Here is a 13,349-nt window from a genome sequence, read left to right on the forward strand (position 1 = left end):
CGTGCATTATCAAATATTCTATTTATAATTTCGTCGTCATCATTATCATCAAAGTTTACAGCCAATGAATCCATACTACCGTGGAAGATCTTTACGCGTGAAAGAGCGTCTGCGTTGGTGTTTTGGCGACCCTTTTTATAGACAACTTTATAGTCGTACTCCGCTAGTTTTAAACGCCATCTAGTTAATTTAGAATTAGGGTCTTTTAGTGACATTAGCCACGTAAGAGGTCTATGGTCTGTGTAGATTGTAAACTTTCGACCGTAGAGATAGGGCCTAAAGTATTTAATTGCCCATACTATGGCAAGTAATTCCTTCTCTATTGTAGAGTATCGCGATTCTGTATCGGATAGAGTCCGAGATGCAAATGCCACTGGTTTGTCTGATCCTACTGTACCCTGTGATAACACTGCACCTAATGCTACATCGGATGCATCAGTAGTGAGAATGAATGGCTCATCAAAATCGGGATACTTCAATATTGGTGCATTGGTTAATATTTGTTTGCACTTATTGAAGGCTTCTAAGAACTCAGGAGAGTGAATAACTCTACTATTTTTCTTGAGACAAAGGGTCATTGGTTTGGTGAGTCTAGCGAAGTCCTGTATGAACTTTCGGTAGTACCCGACTAAACCTAGGAAGGCTTTATTTCCTTCTGTGATTTAGGTAGAGGGAATTGAGTACCGCTTTAATTTTATCTTTATTAGGTTTTAAGCCTTCGTCGGTAAGTTCATGTCCTAGGAAGTTAACATGCTTTTGCAAGAACTGAGACTTATCTAACTGGATCTTTAGATTATGTGTTTTAAATCTATCGAATACTTGTTTTAATTTTTCAATGTGTTGTTGTAGTGACGTAGATATTATTATTACGTCATCCAAATATGTATAAACGTTATCTATGCCTCTTAGTATGTGATCCATAAGTCTTTGAAATGTACTAGGTGCATTTTTGAGTCCGAAGGGCATCCTTAGGAACTCGTAATGTCCTCGTTCTGTGGTAAATGCGGTTTTCTCTATATCATTGGGGTGCATTTCCACCTGATGGTATCCGCTAGCAAGATCTAATGTGGTGAAGTATTGTGCACGCCCTAATCTATCTAGTATGTCATGGATGTTCGGTAGAGGGTACTTGTCCTCGATGATACGGTCATTGAGCCGTCTATAATCGATTACAAGTCTCCATTTGACATTGCCCGCAGAATCGGGTTTTTTAGGTACAATATGTACGGGGCATGACCAAGGGGAAATGCTCTCTCGGACAACACCTTGCTGAAGGAGTTTATCAACCTGTTTCCGAATTTCATCGCGCTGTTTTGGGGCTTGTCTATAGCTTCGTACAAAAACTGGTGTTTCGTCACTTAGTCTGAGCTCGTGTTTGACAGCATGTGTAAAGGTAAGTGGTATATCTTCCGAGTGGAATATCTCTCTATACTGATAACATAACCGGGTGATTTCGCGCCTCTCTTCGTCGTTCAAATGATCTACGCGGATTCTCTTAAGGTTCTCGGTTAATATGTGATCAATATCTGTTTGGACTTGCGCGGTATTTATAGCAAAGCTGTTAGGTCTATTTGCGTTCGAATATTGTTCTAATTCAATAGACGGGTTAACCGGGATATACTTCTTTTGATCGCTATAATTGATCACCGATGTTTTAAAAGTACCGTTTTCTACGTTGACTATTGCTGCCGGTGACGCCAATCCGTCTGACCAGATAAAATCATCATGAGAGTATTGTCCGTCTAAGTAGTTAGTTTTGACATTAACTATCTTTTCGCACCTAGGTTCAATGCTTATCCTAGGGGGTGGCTTAGTGAAATGTATAGGTATTTTCGCCGTAGATGTTTGTAAAACATTATTGTTTAAATCAATATTACTCTTAAGTTTTTGCAGAAGGTCTATTCCGATTAGGCCTTTATATTTGGGATCGAAATCGAATATAATAAACTTATGTGTTATATCGCTATTAAAAACCGGGGGTAACGGAAGGTACGCTACCTTGTCGTGTAGAGATAAGTTATGTGCGGTTTTAATTTGAAAGAGTTCTCTTTCTACGCAATACTCAAATATAGTACCTGTTATTACGTCGGTAGCAACAGCGGAATGACTCGCGCCTGTATCTATTAAAAACTTACCGTTAAACTCAGGTATCATGATATATGGTAGATATTTTTTAGATTGAAAATTGATCGATATTAAGTCCGGTTGTCTAGACTGGGGTCCTGGGTAAAATCCTGGTCGTGACTTACCTCTTGTTCGTCTATGTTCATGTTGGGCTCGAACGCTAAGTCGTTATTGTCTGTGACGTCATAATACTCACTGTCAACGGGGCCTTGTTGGTCCTGAGTATTCATCTGACTCTGAATATAAAATAACTCCTGTGAAGTAAACTGTGGTTTTTCCGGCTTACCTGCCGTACGCATCGTGACGTCAGATGATACGGGCGTGAGAACCGGTGGCTTCGGAATGTTTGGTTGATTCCTAAAGTTTCCGCTTCTAAAGTTACCTGAACCGTTCTGTCTGAAGTTGCCTGATGCTGGTTTGTTCTTCCAGGGCAACATGGACTGTACCCACTGTTGACGCTGTTCAGGGGACATGTTATTTTGTTGTGGCACAAAGTTGTTTTGTGGCGTAATAAAAGGGGCAATTGGTTGATTTATGAAGTTAGGCTGTTGTGCTACTGGGTTTCCTGTGTTGCGATGGGGGTTAGTTGATTGTTTAATCAACTCCTTTGGTTTCGCTTGAGACGTAGAAGGATTATTAAAATAAGTAGCTCTATTATATGCAAGCCTAGCCTCTTCTTGCCTAGCCGCTATGATAGCTGCTTCGAACGTATCTGGTTTAGCGATTCGAACGCCTAAAGATACGTGGAAGTCTAACTGGTTCACGTACTGCTCGATAACCATCTTCTCATAGTACGATTTATTTCCGTGCTCACCCACAGAATACAAAGTATCTAGTAGTTCACGGAGACGCTTGCCAAAGCTTTCAGCGTCTTCTGTCTTAGACCTACGCACTCGCGTCAGCTCCTGCATAACCTGTATCTCGTTACGTGGTTCACCAAGGCGTCTTATCAAAGCGCTCTTTATCGAGTCCCATGAATTAAGATAACCTTCATATGCTATTGCATCGACGGCGGGACCACTGAGCCTACTCTTAATTAAACAGAATAATGCTGGGTGTGAGCGATCTACTTCACTTGTTAACTGTAACAAGCTTTCTACTTCCCTTATATAGTAATTAAGTAATTTAGGATTACCATCATATCTTGGCATCAAATCAGCAATAAGTTTATACGGTTTGTAGTTAGCATCATAATCTCTGAGCGACATTGTACTACTTCAATTTACCTGTCTAGTGGCGCTTGTACGCAAGACAATAGAAGTGTGAAATTTAACACTTGGAATTTATTATCAGAATACTTAACGCTATTTATAATAACTTGTGGTTGCCAACTGCGATTTTAGCTTATAGACAGACACACAAATATCAACATAAAATACACAAATTATAATAAGACAGGAAATAGAGCAAGGACACTTGATAAAACGAAGAGTACTTACCAAAGCAGCCACTGCATCTCCTGTCGAGTCGAGTCTCAGCCAGCGCAGCTTCCTCCAATTCTCCGGAGATCAATCTCGATGATTATAAAGGTGACCGACCGCACGATAGGTTCGTTGCGGATCGCGAAGGAACGATTTGGGAATCGTCACTCTCGATACGAAGAGTTTTATCCGAACTAAGAGCGTCGCGATCCTACCGACTGCGCCAGTTAAGTTTCGGCGGTCGGGATTTTGATTAAAAAAAATATTTATTTATTACAATTAGTTTAATTAATAGAAAAATATACAAGATAGGCTGATGGCTAGAATCGAACTGAACTAATACAATGAATAAAACAATAATATTCATAAAAACAATAGTATCCGGTAAAAATGCATGCTTGCACAAAGTGCCTGGTGACGGTGCTGCTAACTCAGCGCGAACGACTGTTACGATGAGTTAACTCCCGCAGTGATACTATACTCAAGAATGATATAGGTACCTATATAATGTTAAGTAAAATCGCAGTATCCTTATCAGAATCGGCAAAAGGTATTCCTTAAGGATACTTAAAGTAAATGCAACCTTATTTCTTATTCAAATTCTACATAGAATAGTGCCAAAATGTGTAAGAATATAAATTGTTATTTGAAAACACGGAAAACCCGACATCGGTCGTTCGCTTGCTGTTGTAAAAAAACTAATATTTTTATGCATTTTTTTGTAATCCAAAAATGAAACCAGCTCCGTAATTGTTGTCTTGCCCGGTCTATGTCCGGTTCTAGTCTGTTATGATGATAACACACTAGTCTCTATCAGGGCCTTTTTTTCCAATTTTATTGAGAATCGGTTCAGCCCTTCGTCTTTTTACACATCTACGCCTACTAATACCTATTATAAAGCTAAATAGTTTGTTTACTTGCAAGATCTAAGAACTGGACTGATTTGAAGTACATACCTAAATATTTTAGTGTTAGATAGCCAATTTTATTAAGGCTTAAGGCTAAAAATCTTGCTTTTAATGAATTAATTAGCAATCATATTTCATAGACCTTTTTCTCAGCACGTATAAAAAATGGTTGAACTTTACAAAATTGAATGGATCGTAATCAATAAAGAATCAGCCGCTACCTATGTTAACATAGTATATGGTATATTTATATATGGTGAGACGATCTAAAACTTGTATTACCCACACACAACTATTAGATAACATTGTGTTTTAAAACAAAAATAAGTTATGAGTCATCTCTATGGCACGAAGAACATAATGTACTAACTTAGAACATACTTAGGACCGAATCTTCAATCGCCAGATAACTTTTATATGGGCTAAGGGATTGTTCGAAAGAGTTACCACGGCCCTGGTACTTAAAGAGCTTCAGAAGGAACATGGTAGATTTTAGTCAGCAAGAGTCTGACACTCCCTCATGCTGCACCCTCAGCGGGAGGATTTATTTAATGATTTCCTTTAAAAAACACTAATATAAGTTTTATCTCAAGAATATGTTGGACGTTTTTGAAAAAAAAAACAAATCGCCATATTTACTCCCCAGATCGCTTGAAAAATCGGCCCTTATCTATTGAATGCTGTTTTTGTCATTCTATATTCCGTCAATATTTTTTTTTTCGTTGGATCCTTAAAACATATTTCTAAATGATGACTTGTATGTTATGAAGTTAGAGAAAGTCTAGCTTGACTGGTGAAAGTTAGACTTTAGGATATAGAGATATTAAATCTGTCTGAACTAAACTTAAAATGTATCTTTGAACACTGAATGAAAATACGTGAAATAAATAAAATCATTATGATTTTTATTTATTTCACGTATTTTCATTCAGTGTTCAAAGATACATTTTTCCCTATAGAGTTCCTACAGGCTACCCATTTTATGGCTATTCAAATATGTATATTTAGTGAACACTTACAATACTAGTTTTAGTTATTAGTTAAAAACAAATAAAAATATATTTTGTGAATGCGACTCTGTCATTATCCTTTGACTTGTGTGTCATTTGGTAGACATCTTCGTATTTACATGATTAACTTTGAAACACTTACCTAGCTTGCTAAGGTAAAAAAACGCACCTTAATTTTCGATCTCAGAGATATGAAATTAACAACAATGCAAAAGCAACCGAAATATCTTTAGCTAAAACATTTTCAGAAAATTAAAGAAAATTTTAGTATTTAATACTAACCTTGCCACTTTTATCCTTCTTCAGAAACATAGAAATAGTTGTAAGCACTATAAAAACCGAGGACAGATACACGTACAACATCTTAGTACTAAAGTTCACCAGCGAATATCAAAAACGACCGATCCACACCAATTTAAATAACGAACTAAGTTGTTTCTGTGATCTTATGACGTTTTACGCAAACTTGTTTAAATAAAAGTGAAAAATTCATATCAGTCACAAGACGAAACGTAAATACTGGTTGGTGAGTGATCTCAACAGTGACGTAGCCATTTAAGTTCATTAGAATAATTTAATTCGTCTCTGGAAGTCTCGAGAATTCCTTTTTTGAATTTTATGGCGTCATCATTTTGTTGGGAAAGAAGGTGCATTTTTTAATGATTCATTCATGATGTATTGGAAATTCGTAATATGCATCAAGTTTGTGAAATTAACTAGGTATGACTATGTTATCAAGTTTGTAATCAATGCACCCTTTTGCACTGATAGCTTTATAGTTATGAAATAATGAATGGATTTATGAAGACTTTTATTGTGAATTTGGGACTTTCGAATCAATTTTGTTTACATTGTTGTAATCCTACTAATATTATAAAGATGAAAGTTTGTGAGAATGTATGGATGTATGTTTGTTATTCTTTCACGCAAAAACTTCTGGACCGATTTGGTTGAAATTTGGTATGTAGATAGTGAAAACCTGTATTAACACATAGGCTACTTTTTATCAACTCATGCGGGCGAAGCCTCGAGCGGAAGCTAGTAATAAATATCCTGCTTCTATGGCGATAAGAAACTTGAGAGAAGTTCGAGACAAAATTGTAATCTAGCTTTTAATTAACAACTATTCGATTGATTGGTGACTAATCTTATTACTCGATAGTTGAAATAGAGTTGATAAAAGTAATGAATCAGGTACAAAGAATGACAAAATAATGTTGCACTGACGAGTGCATAATACCTTTACCGACCTAAGTTCATAGAAGAGCAGCAAAGGATTCGAATGAATAATATTGTGAATCATCATCTAAAATGTTCCTTCTGATACTATTTCATAATTTTTCGTGAAAACGGTTTGATCTTGATCTTTTATGTAAAATGGTTTTACCATCAAAAATATTAATAATTTTCTCAGTATTAGGAACTAAAAGAAGTTGACTAGCAGTCTTTACTTAGAACTAAGACTGCCCTAAAAGATAACCTAATTCCTTTATTTGTCAACTGTTTTTATATTTTGTTTGTTTCCACAATATGTTTGATTTACCTATAGGTCCTATATTAGGGCACAGCAATATCAGAAATTTTGTCCGCTACTCTGTAGTCACACGGATCGTAGAGTGAACTATGTATAGTTTTGACGATTAAACTAGGTAGTGTCTGGTGGTGTTACCCTTAACCACGTGCTATTTGCCAATGCAATGAAAAATTGCATCTTAACATCGGTCTTTTTATCGTCTCATTGCTGGGCACTCTCGCACACATAGAAGGATTGAGAGTTAATCACCACGCCTAATCAATGCGAGTTGGTTCAGATTTTTATTCCAGGTTTCCTCGAGATGTTTTCCTTCACCTTTTAATCAGTCAGTTGTGTTCAAGATATACTGAGAAAGTACATACAAACATAGAAAAGTTGCCTGACCTGAAATCGACCCCACACGCTCATAATTGAGAGGTTGGAGCTTTACCACAACTTTTTGATTTTGCGTTCGATTGAAATTGCATCTCAATTCAACTGTTTTATCGGGAAAGTGTAACCAGCAAACACTTTCGCCTTCACATAAGTAAGGCTTTCCAGACACAGCGTGACACAGTGTGTCAATATTTGCGTAGGTGGAAATCACATGGTGCTAACAGAACTAACAACACCGTAATCATTGTTCATGGGCCTCGTTTTGTCAACTTGAGCCTTATTGCTCTCGCTTTCTCTGTTCATTTTTGTTTAATTACATGGTAACAAGTAAAGGGGGTAAAATACATGTTAGTAAGTGCGTGTTGAGGTTGTGTTGCTATTTCTGAGGGTGTAATGTCTTAATATTTGAGTTGAACTGTACAAAATAGATGAGAGTTTACTTATATCCGTGACACAAAGGGGAAAAATAGAAAAAAAAAAACTTATATTTTCTTCTCATTTTAAAATGTATGTACTTATGTGCTAGTAGACTGTACAAAAGATGGATATCGTTGCGTAGCTTAGATTTTATCAATGGAAAAACCACTCAAAAATTTTGGAAATTAAGGCTATATCTGAGTCACAATGACATGCAATCTATTCGATATCGGAATCATTATTGTGAATAGCTGAACTAGTTTATGCAGTTTGTCCATACCAAATTATGCAAATTATATGAATAAATGGGGGAATGTTTTTTTTGCCAGAGTTGAGTTCTTATTCCCTTGCATCTATGAATAATGAACACGACAGAATTGTTGAAACAGTTGACACGACATAGCGACATATTGTTCTTAAATATAAAGTTAAACTTTTTTTAAAAGCAATATGTAAATAAAAATACAAAATTCCAATGGTAATCAAATATAAGAAAAAACCAAGATGTCGGTTGAGGTTACCACATTAAACTTGAAATAAGATTAAACAGCACAAATATGAATTAGGTAATTAATTAGGGTTTGGTTTATCAAACCACACAGAGATACATCGATATTAGTTTCAAATGAAATTAGGTGTCTAACCGAAACCTAAAACCATTAGGTTTTACCAAATACCCCTTAACGATTTATGAATTCTACAAAAAGTATTAATAATGTAATATTTGCAAAACTGAATCATTTAATTTCTAATTATAAAGTTAGCCATTTTCCGCGGTTGCGCCTGCGTCTAAAACATCTTCCCGTACCCGGAGAAAATATAGCATGTTACTCGATGATAGTCTAGCTAGCTTACCAACAATGAAATTTTAAAAAATATTCATTACAGGTGAATTGTTTCGGGGATTCTTTTACCTAATAAACAATCAATAAAAACGCTCCGCTTTATTATATTAGTACAGATTAGTCAATTTGCATTTTCTGGTGTTGGAAATAGGCTTATTTGTACCTACTTGTTAACCCGCGACGCAAAAACGACGGGGTGTTATAAGTTTGACGTGTCTGTGTGTGTGTGTGTGTGTGTGTGTGTGTGTGTATGTGGCATCGTAGCTCCCAAACGGATGATCCGATTGTAATGCGGTTTTTTTTGTTTAAAAGGTATGTCAGTCGGGAGTGTTCTTAGCTATGTTTGGTGGAAATCGGTTCAGGTCTTCAAGGTCATCAGCTCGTTTGCTAGATGTGATAGGAATGTTACACGCTCAGTTTACTTGCAAGTATATGTGAGATCTGAAATTTGAAACACTAATATCTTTTGGAACCACTGAGCTGGTCTGGTGTTAGGGCACGAAGGTAGGAGACGTAACCCTGAACTGCCTTTTAGTAAACCCATCGAGTTTGGGCTCGTTGAATTTGTCTTGACGAGTTCTCTTCATGTTTCTGATTGACGAGAACCTGATGCTGGAAATGGGATGTGGCGGATGAAACCCTGGAATGCCGGTATGAAATGGATAAACCGATTTATATTTTTGCTGAAAATCTGGAATGTCCAAAGGTTAATCTTTATTTTTTCTCCATCTGTGCAATTCTCCCAGAGCCAGTTTGTCATGAGGATTGTTAAACAGCTTCCTTTGGCCGAGATCGCATATAGTGACCCCATCTTAAGATAAAATAAATTAAATGAAAGAAGGAAAAATTAAGGAGCTCCTTTAAAAAGCATGAAATAAAATTAAATTATAAATTTAAAAAAACCCCCGACCCAAAAAAAGTACGCAATAATTATGACAAAAGGTTAAAAACGCTAAACCCTATAAAAAGCAAAAAATAACTTTTAACACTACGTAAACTAAATTTTGACGTGTCGGGGGACCGCTTTTTTCCTTCATAAATACTTACATAAATCAAATGATACTAATGATAACCTACCTAATTACAACATTCGTTTAAAAAAAACACGTAGGGGAGAGTGGGGGAATTGCGGACGCTGAAGGGAAATAACGCACAACATTCGTCCTATTAGTAATAATCAGTCTGTCTTTATTAATTATCAATCTTTAGTTATTTGTCTACAAAATAAATTATACTTTTTATACGAGACCAATCAATAAATATAATATTTTTAGCAAAAACAAAACCTTGTCAGTCCGTATTTACCCGTAGCCCTCGGGGTAAATTCGGACTGACCCTGGGTTAATTACGGACAGCATGGGGTATTTACGGACTAGGTGGACCTAGCAAAAATCACTGGCAAAAGTCTTTAGAAGAACTTCCTGCAGTGCAGTTCTCATGAGCCCACTTGTTACCCACACTTTCAACACATAATCCAGTCTTCGGTGGGAGGATCACTTCCTGACAATAAATGCAAAAGTAATCAACATTTCAACATCAACATTCTAATCAAGATTTTAAGTTAGTTTTCTTGCATTTCGTTAAAAACGGATTTTATCCTCTCTTTGGTATTGTAGAAACACTGCCCTTTTCACTTTGTCAAACAAATACCCAGCTCTGGGAATACCATATTTTCTTCCGCCTGACGAAAAGTTATCCACGGGTTTTTTATTTCTTGTACAGCTTTTTGTAATGATTCGATTTTTTTCTTATAACATATATTTCCGAGGCATTTAAAAATGAGTAGTTATTGATTAATTTCATAATAGTTTATCGAATTAGGGGTAATTGCGGACGTACGTATTTACCCCACGAGGCTTGTCCGCAATTAACCTAACTGGGTATTTTAAATCAAAGAGAGAAATTTGTCGGTTATGAAAACGTTTCGTAAAAAAACAACATTGGCGATTCAAACTCCATTGACAAACCTATCCATAGAAAATATCACTTTTTACCATCACTTAATATACAGACCTGTCCCTCGAATTGTAAAACACTAAAAATTAGATCAATATTCACTTTTTTTTGAAATTTTACCTACCTTTGAAACTGTGCGCAGCCGGCTGTCGTAAGTTTTTGCGTGGCACTAAAATGGTGGAAAGAAACAGATGACAGCACCGGGCTGCTGCGGGGGGGATTGAATGAGTAGATACTTGCTAGTCCGTATTTACCCCGCGTCCGTAATTCCCCCACTCTCCCCTATCTAAAGTAATGAATTAGAGCGGTCCCCCGACACGACAAAATTTAGTTTACGTAGTGTTAAAAGTTATTTTTTGCTTTTTATAGGGTTTAGCGTTTTTAACCTTTTGTCATAATTATTGCGTACTTTTTTTGGGTCGGGGGTTTTGTTATTGTAGTATAGTGTTGCAAAAAAACCGTTTTTTTTTCTAGTGTGAAAAAAAACCTTGAAAAAAAACCAGATAAAAAACAGTTTTTTTTCTGGGCCTTGTTTTTTTCAAGAGTATAATAACTCTTAAATTGTTAGGGCATTTACCGTTAAAAATTAATACTTAAGGTTACATAATAGAGTCTTAGGTTTATTCTTGAATCTACGGTACTTTTCTGATAAAACAGAACCAAATTTCATGAAAATATTGGCAACATTCATTTATATTAACTCAACGAAAGGGAAATTTTGAAAATTGAACTAAAAAGTAGGCTAGAAAAAAAACCAAATTTAGAAAAAAAACAACGATGCAAAGTTTTTTTTCATGTTTTTTTTCAATAAAGTGAAAAAAAACAAATCGTTTTTTTTCATTTTACATCACTATTGTAGTACCATTTTGTTCTCCATGTTGTTATCACACCGCAACAGAAACTCTTCAAACAGCCAAGTTTGCCAAGGAATAATAGTATAACATCTTGGCTAAAGTTGACTCGCGTACACTGACCCTGTTTTACTTGTATTTCCATGTTTAATTTGTGATATGCATAGTGCACACAAAAATACATGGGTAATGTTTTTACTAATTTCCTTAGGTAATTTCTCGCGGTTTCACCAGCGTCAGAAGGAAACTTCGTCCGATATAAAAGGATTAGAATACAAGCTTTAAGGATAAAAGCCTTACCTATAAGTCATCCAACAGTGAAATAATTTTTCGAATCGGTTCAACAAACAAATTTTACTTTTTTGACCTATTTATAGCACGGATATTAATAGCTTTTGTTATTTATAGCAAATTGGTGGTTTTTAGAGCCTCTTAAAAAGCCAAATGATTTGATTAACAACAGTTTTTATCTAATAAGCTTTACATGTTTTTATTTTGGTATAACGAACATAGAAAACAAATCGACGGTGTCCTTTCGCTATCATTCATACATTTTGTTTACTCGTATCTTCATAGTGAGACTATAAATTATGTAGTCTCACAAAAATTTAAGACAGCTCTAGTACAAGACCTGCAGAATAAGCCAGCATACCTAGAGAGTCTAAAATCTAAATTATGTAGGCAAACAGTCTGAGCAAGCGCAGTACGTCTGTTCAAATATTACTACAAATGTGTAATAAGTACACAGGCCTTCTATTTCTAAGCAGAGTAAGTTTCTTGAATATTTTAATGATGTCTCAGCACCGAGACGTCATTGAATATAAAAATATCCAACAAAATGTGTGTGCATGATGTATAATATAACATATTAATAAATGAATGCTTTATCTAGTATTCACATTAAAACTATTTTATAGGGATAATCTTCAAAATGCTGTGCAATAATGCTCCTGTTCAAGCTCTACTTTTTACATACTTAAAGTTCCAGTAAGTATCTTACTTGGATACGTAGTCAGATAAACGTGGGTAAAAAGAGCCATCTTTACTTGTAGTAGCAAGATTGGAAAGGTTTTCACTGTTTTCAGGGGTGACTTTTAATAACGTTGTAAGTACCTATGTGTTTTTGTATACCTAGGTAAATACTGTCTGCGGAGGACCATGAGGCACTGTGACAATTGTCATATAAAAACCTACACAAATAAAGATGACAAATTAGTTGTATGTACAAGGAACTATTAGCGAAATGTATTTTTAAGCCAATTAACTAAAAAAAACAATCCACTAATGGCTGACCTCGCTTATTAAATTGGTTACTATAACTTAATCAAAGTAACCCGAATACAAACGAATAAGTTTTAATATTTTGGTAGGATTAATTAAAGGGAAAGTCACAGTTTTGAGTAATTGTGTCGCGTATTCCGTCGGGGAGAGCAGGTTCAATGTTAGGGACACCATGATTAAAATATTTTTTAGACAGTCCACAATTAATAAATTGCGTATGTGGTGTGCCTATCTGATTAATCAAAATTTTTATGTTGATAGGTGGTCGGTACCTCTTGCTTAGTATTTTTTTTTGTATTTTTGAAACTAAGTAAATTGTGAAATTATCTGAGTTTCAGGTTAGCAAAACGTGAACAACCTTTATTACTCGAGTTAGCACCTTGTAAATTTTATTATGAAATTCAAGCGTAACACGTAATATTTGGAACTTTTCTAACTAATTTTTATTCGACAGGCGACACGAACTTCCTAAAACATGAATAATGTGAGCGTAAACTTTATGACTTTTCGGAATTTTATTAAGAAATTATCTGTTGGTCTTGCGAGGAGTAAACTTAGTTGTTGTGTGTTACGTGTATAGATGATACTTCGTGGAAAATCGAATTATGTACTAGTACTGAGTATCTT

General features: G+C 35.5%; 1 protein-coding gene across 2 annotated transcripts in view; it reads right to left on the reverse strand.

Moving 5' to 3' along the window:
• The window catches only part of LOC110378158 (cytoglobin-1), a 37,894-nt gene that overhangs the window by 14,191 nt on the left and 10,354 nt on the right, over positions 1 to 13,349 (reverse strand). The window contains exon 1 of one of the 2 annotated variants that reach the window (XM_064040492.1): positions 5,746 to 5,902. The exons of the other annotated variant lie outside the window; for it this stretch is intronic. Within the exon in view, the coding sequence (XP_063896562.1) occupies positions 5,746 to 5,826 (81 nt within the window). The 5' untranslated portion in view covers positions 5,827 to 5,902. Of the gene's footprint in view, positions 1 to 5,745; positions 5,903 to 13,349 lie in introns of those variants that run through there. 2 annotated transcript variants of the gene reach the window in all.

The sequence above is a fragment of the Helicoverpa armigera genome, chromosome 2, assembly GCF_030705265.1.
Source record: "Helicoverpa armigera isolate CAAS_96S chromosome 2, ASM3070526v1, whole genome shotgun sequence".
Lineage (NCBI taxonomy): Eukaryota > Metazoa > Arthropoda > Insecta > Lepidoptera > Noctuidae > Helicoverpa > Helicoverpa armigera.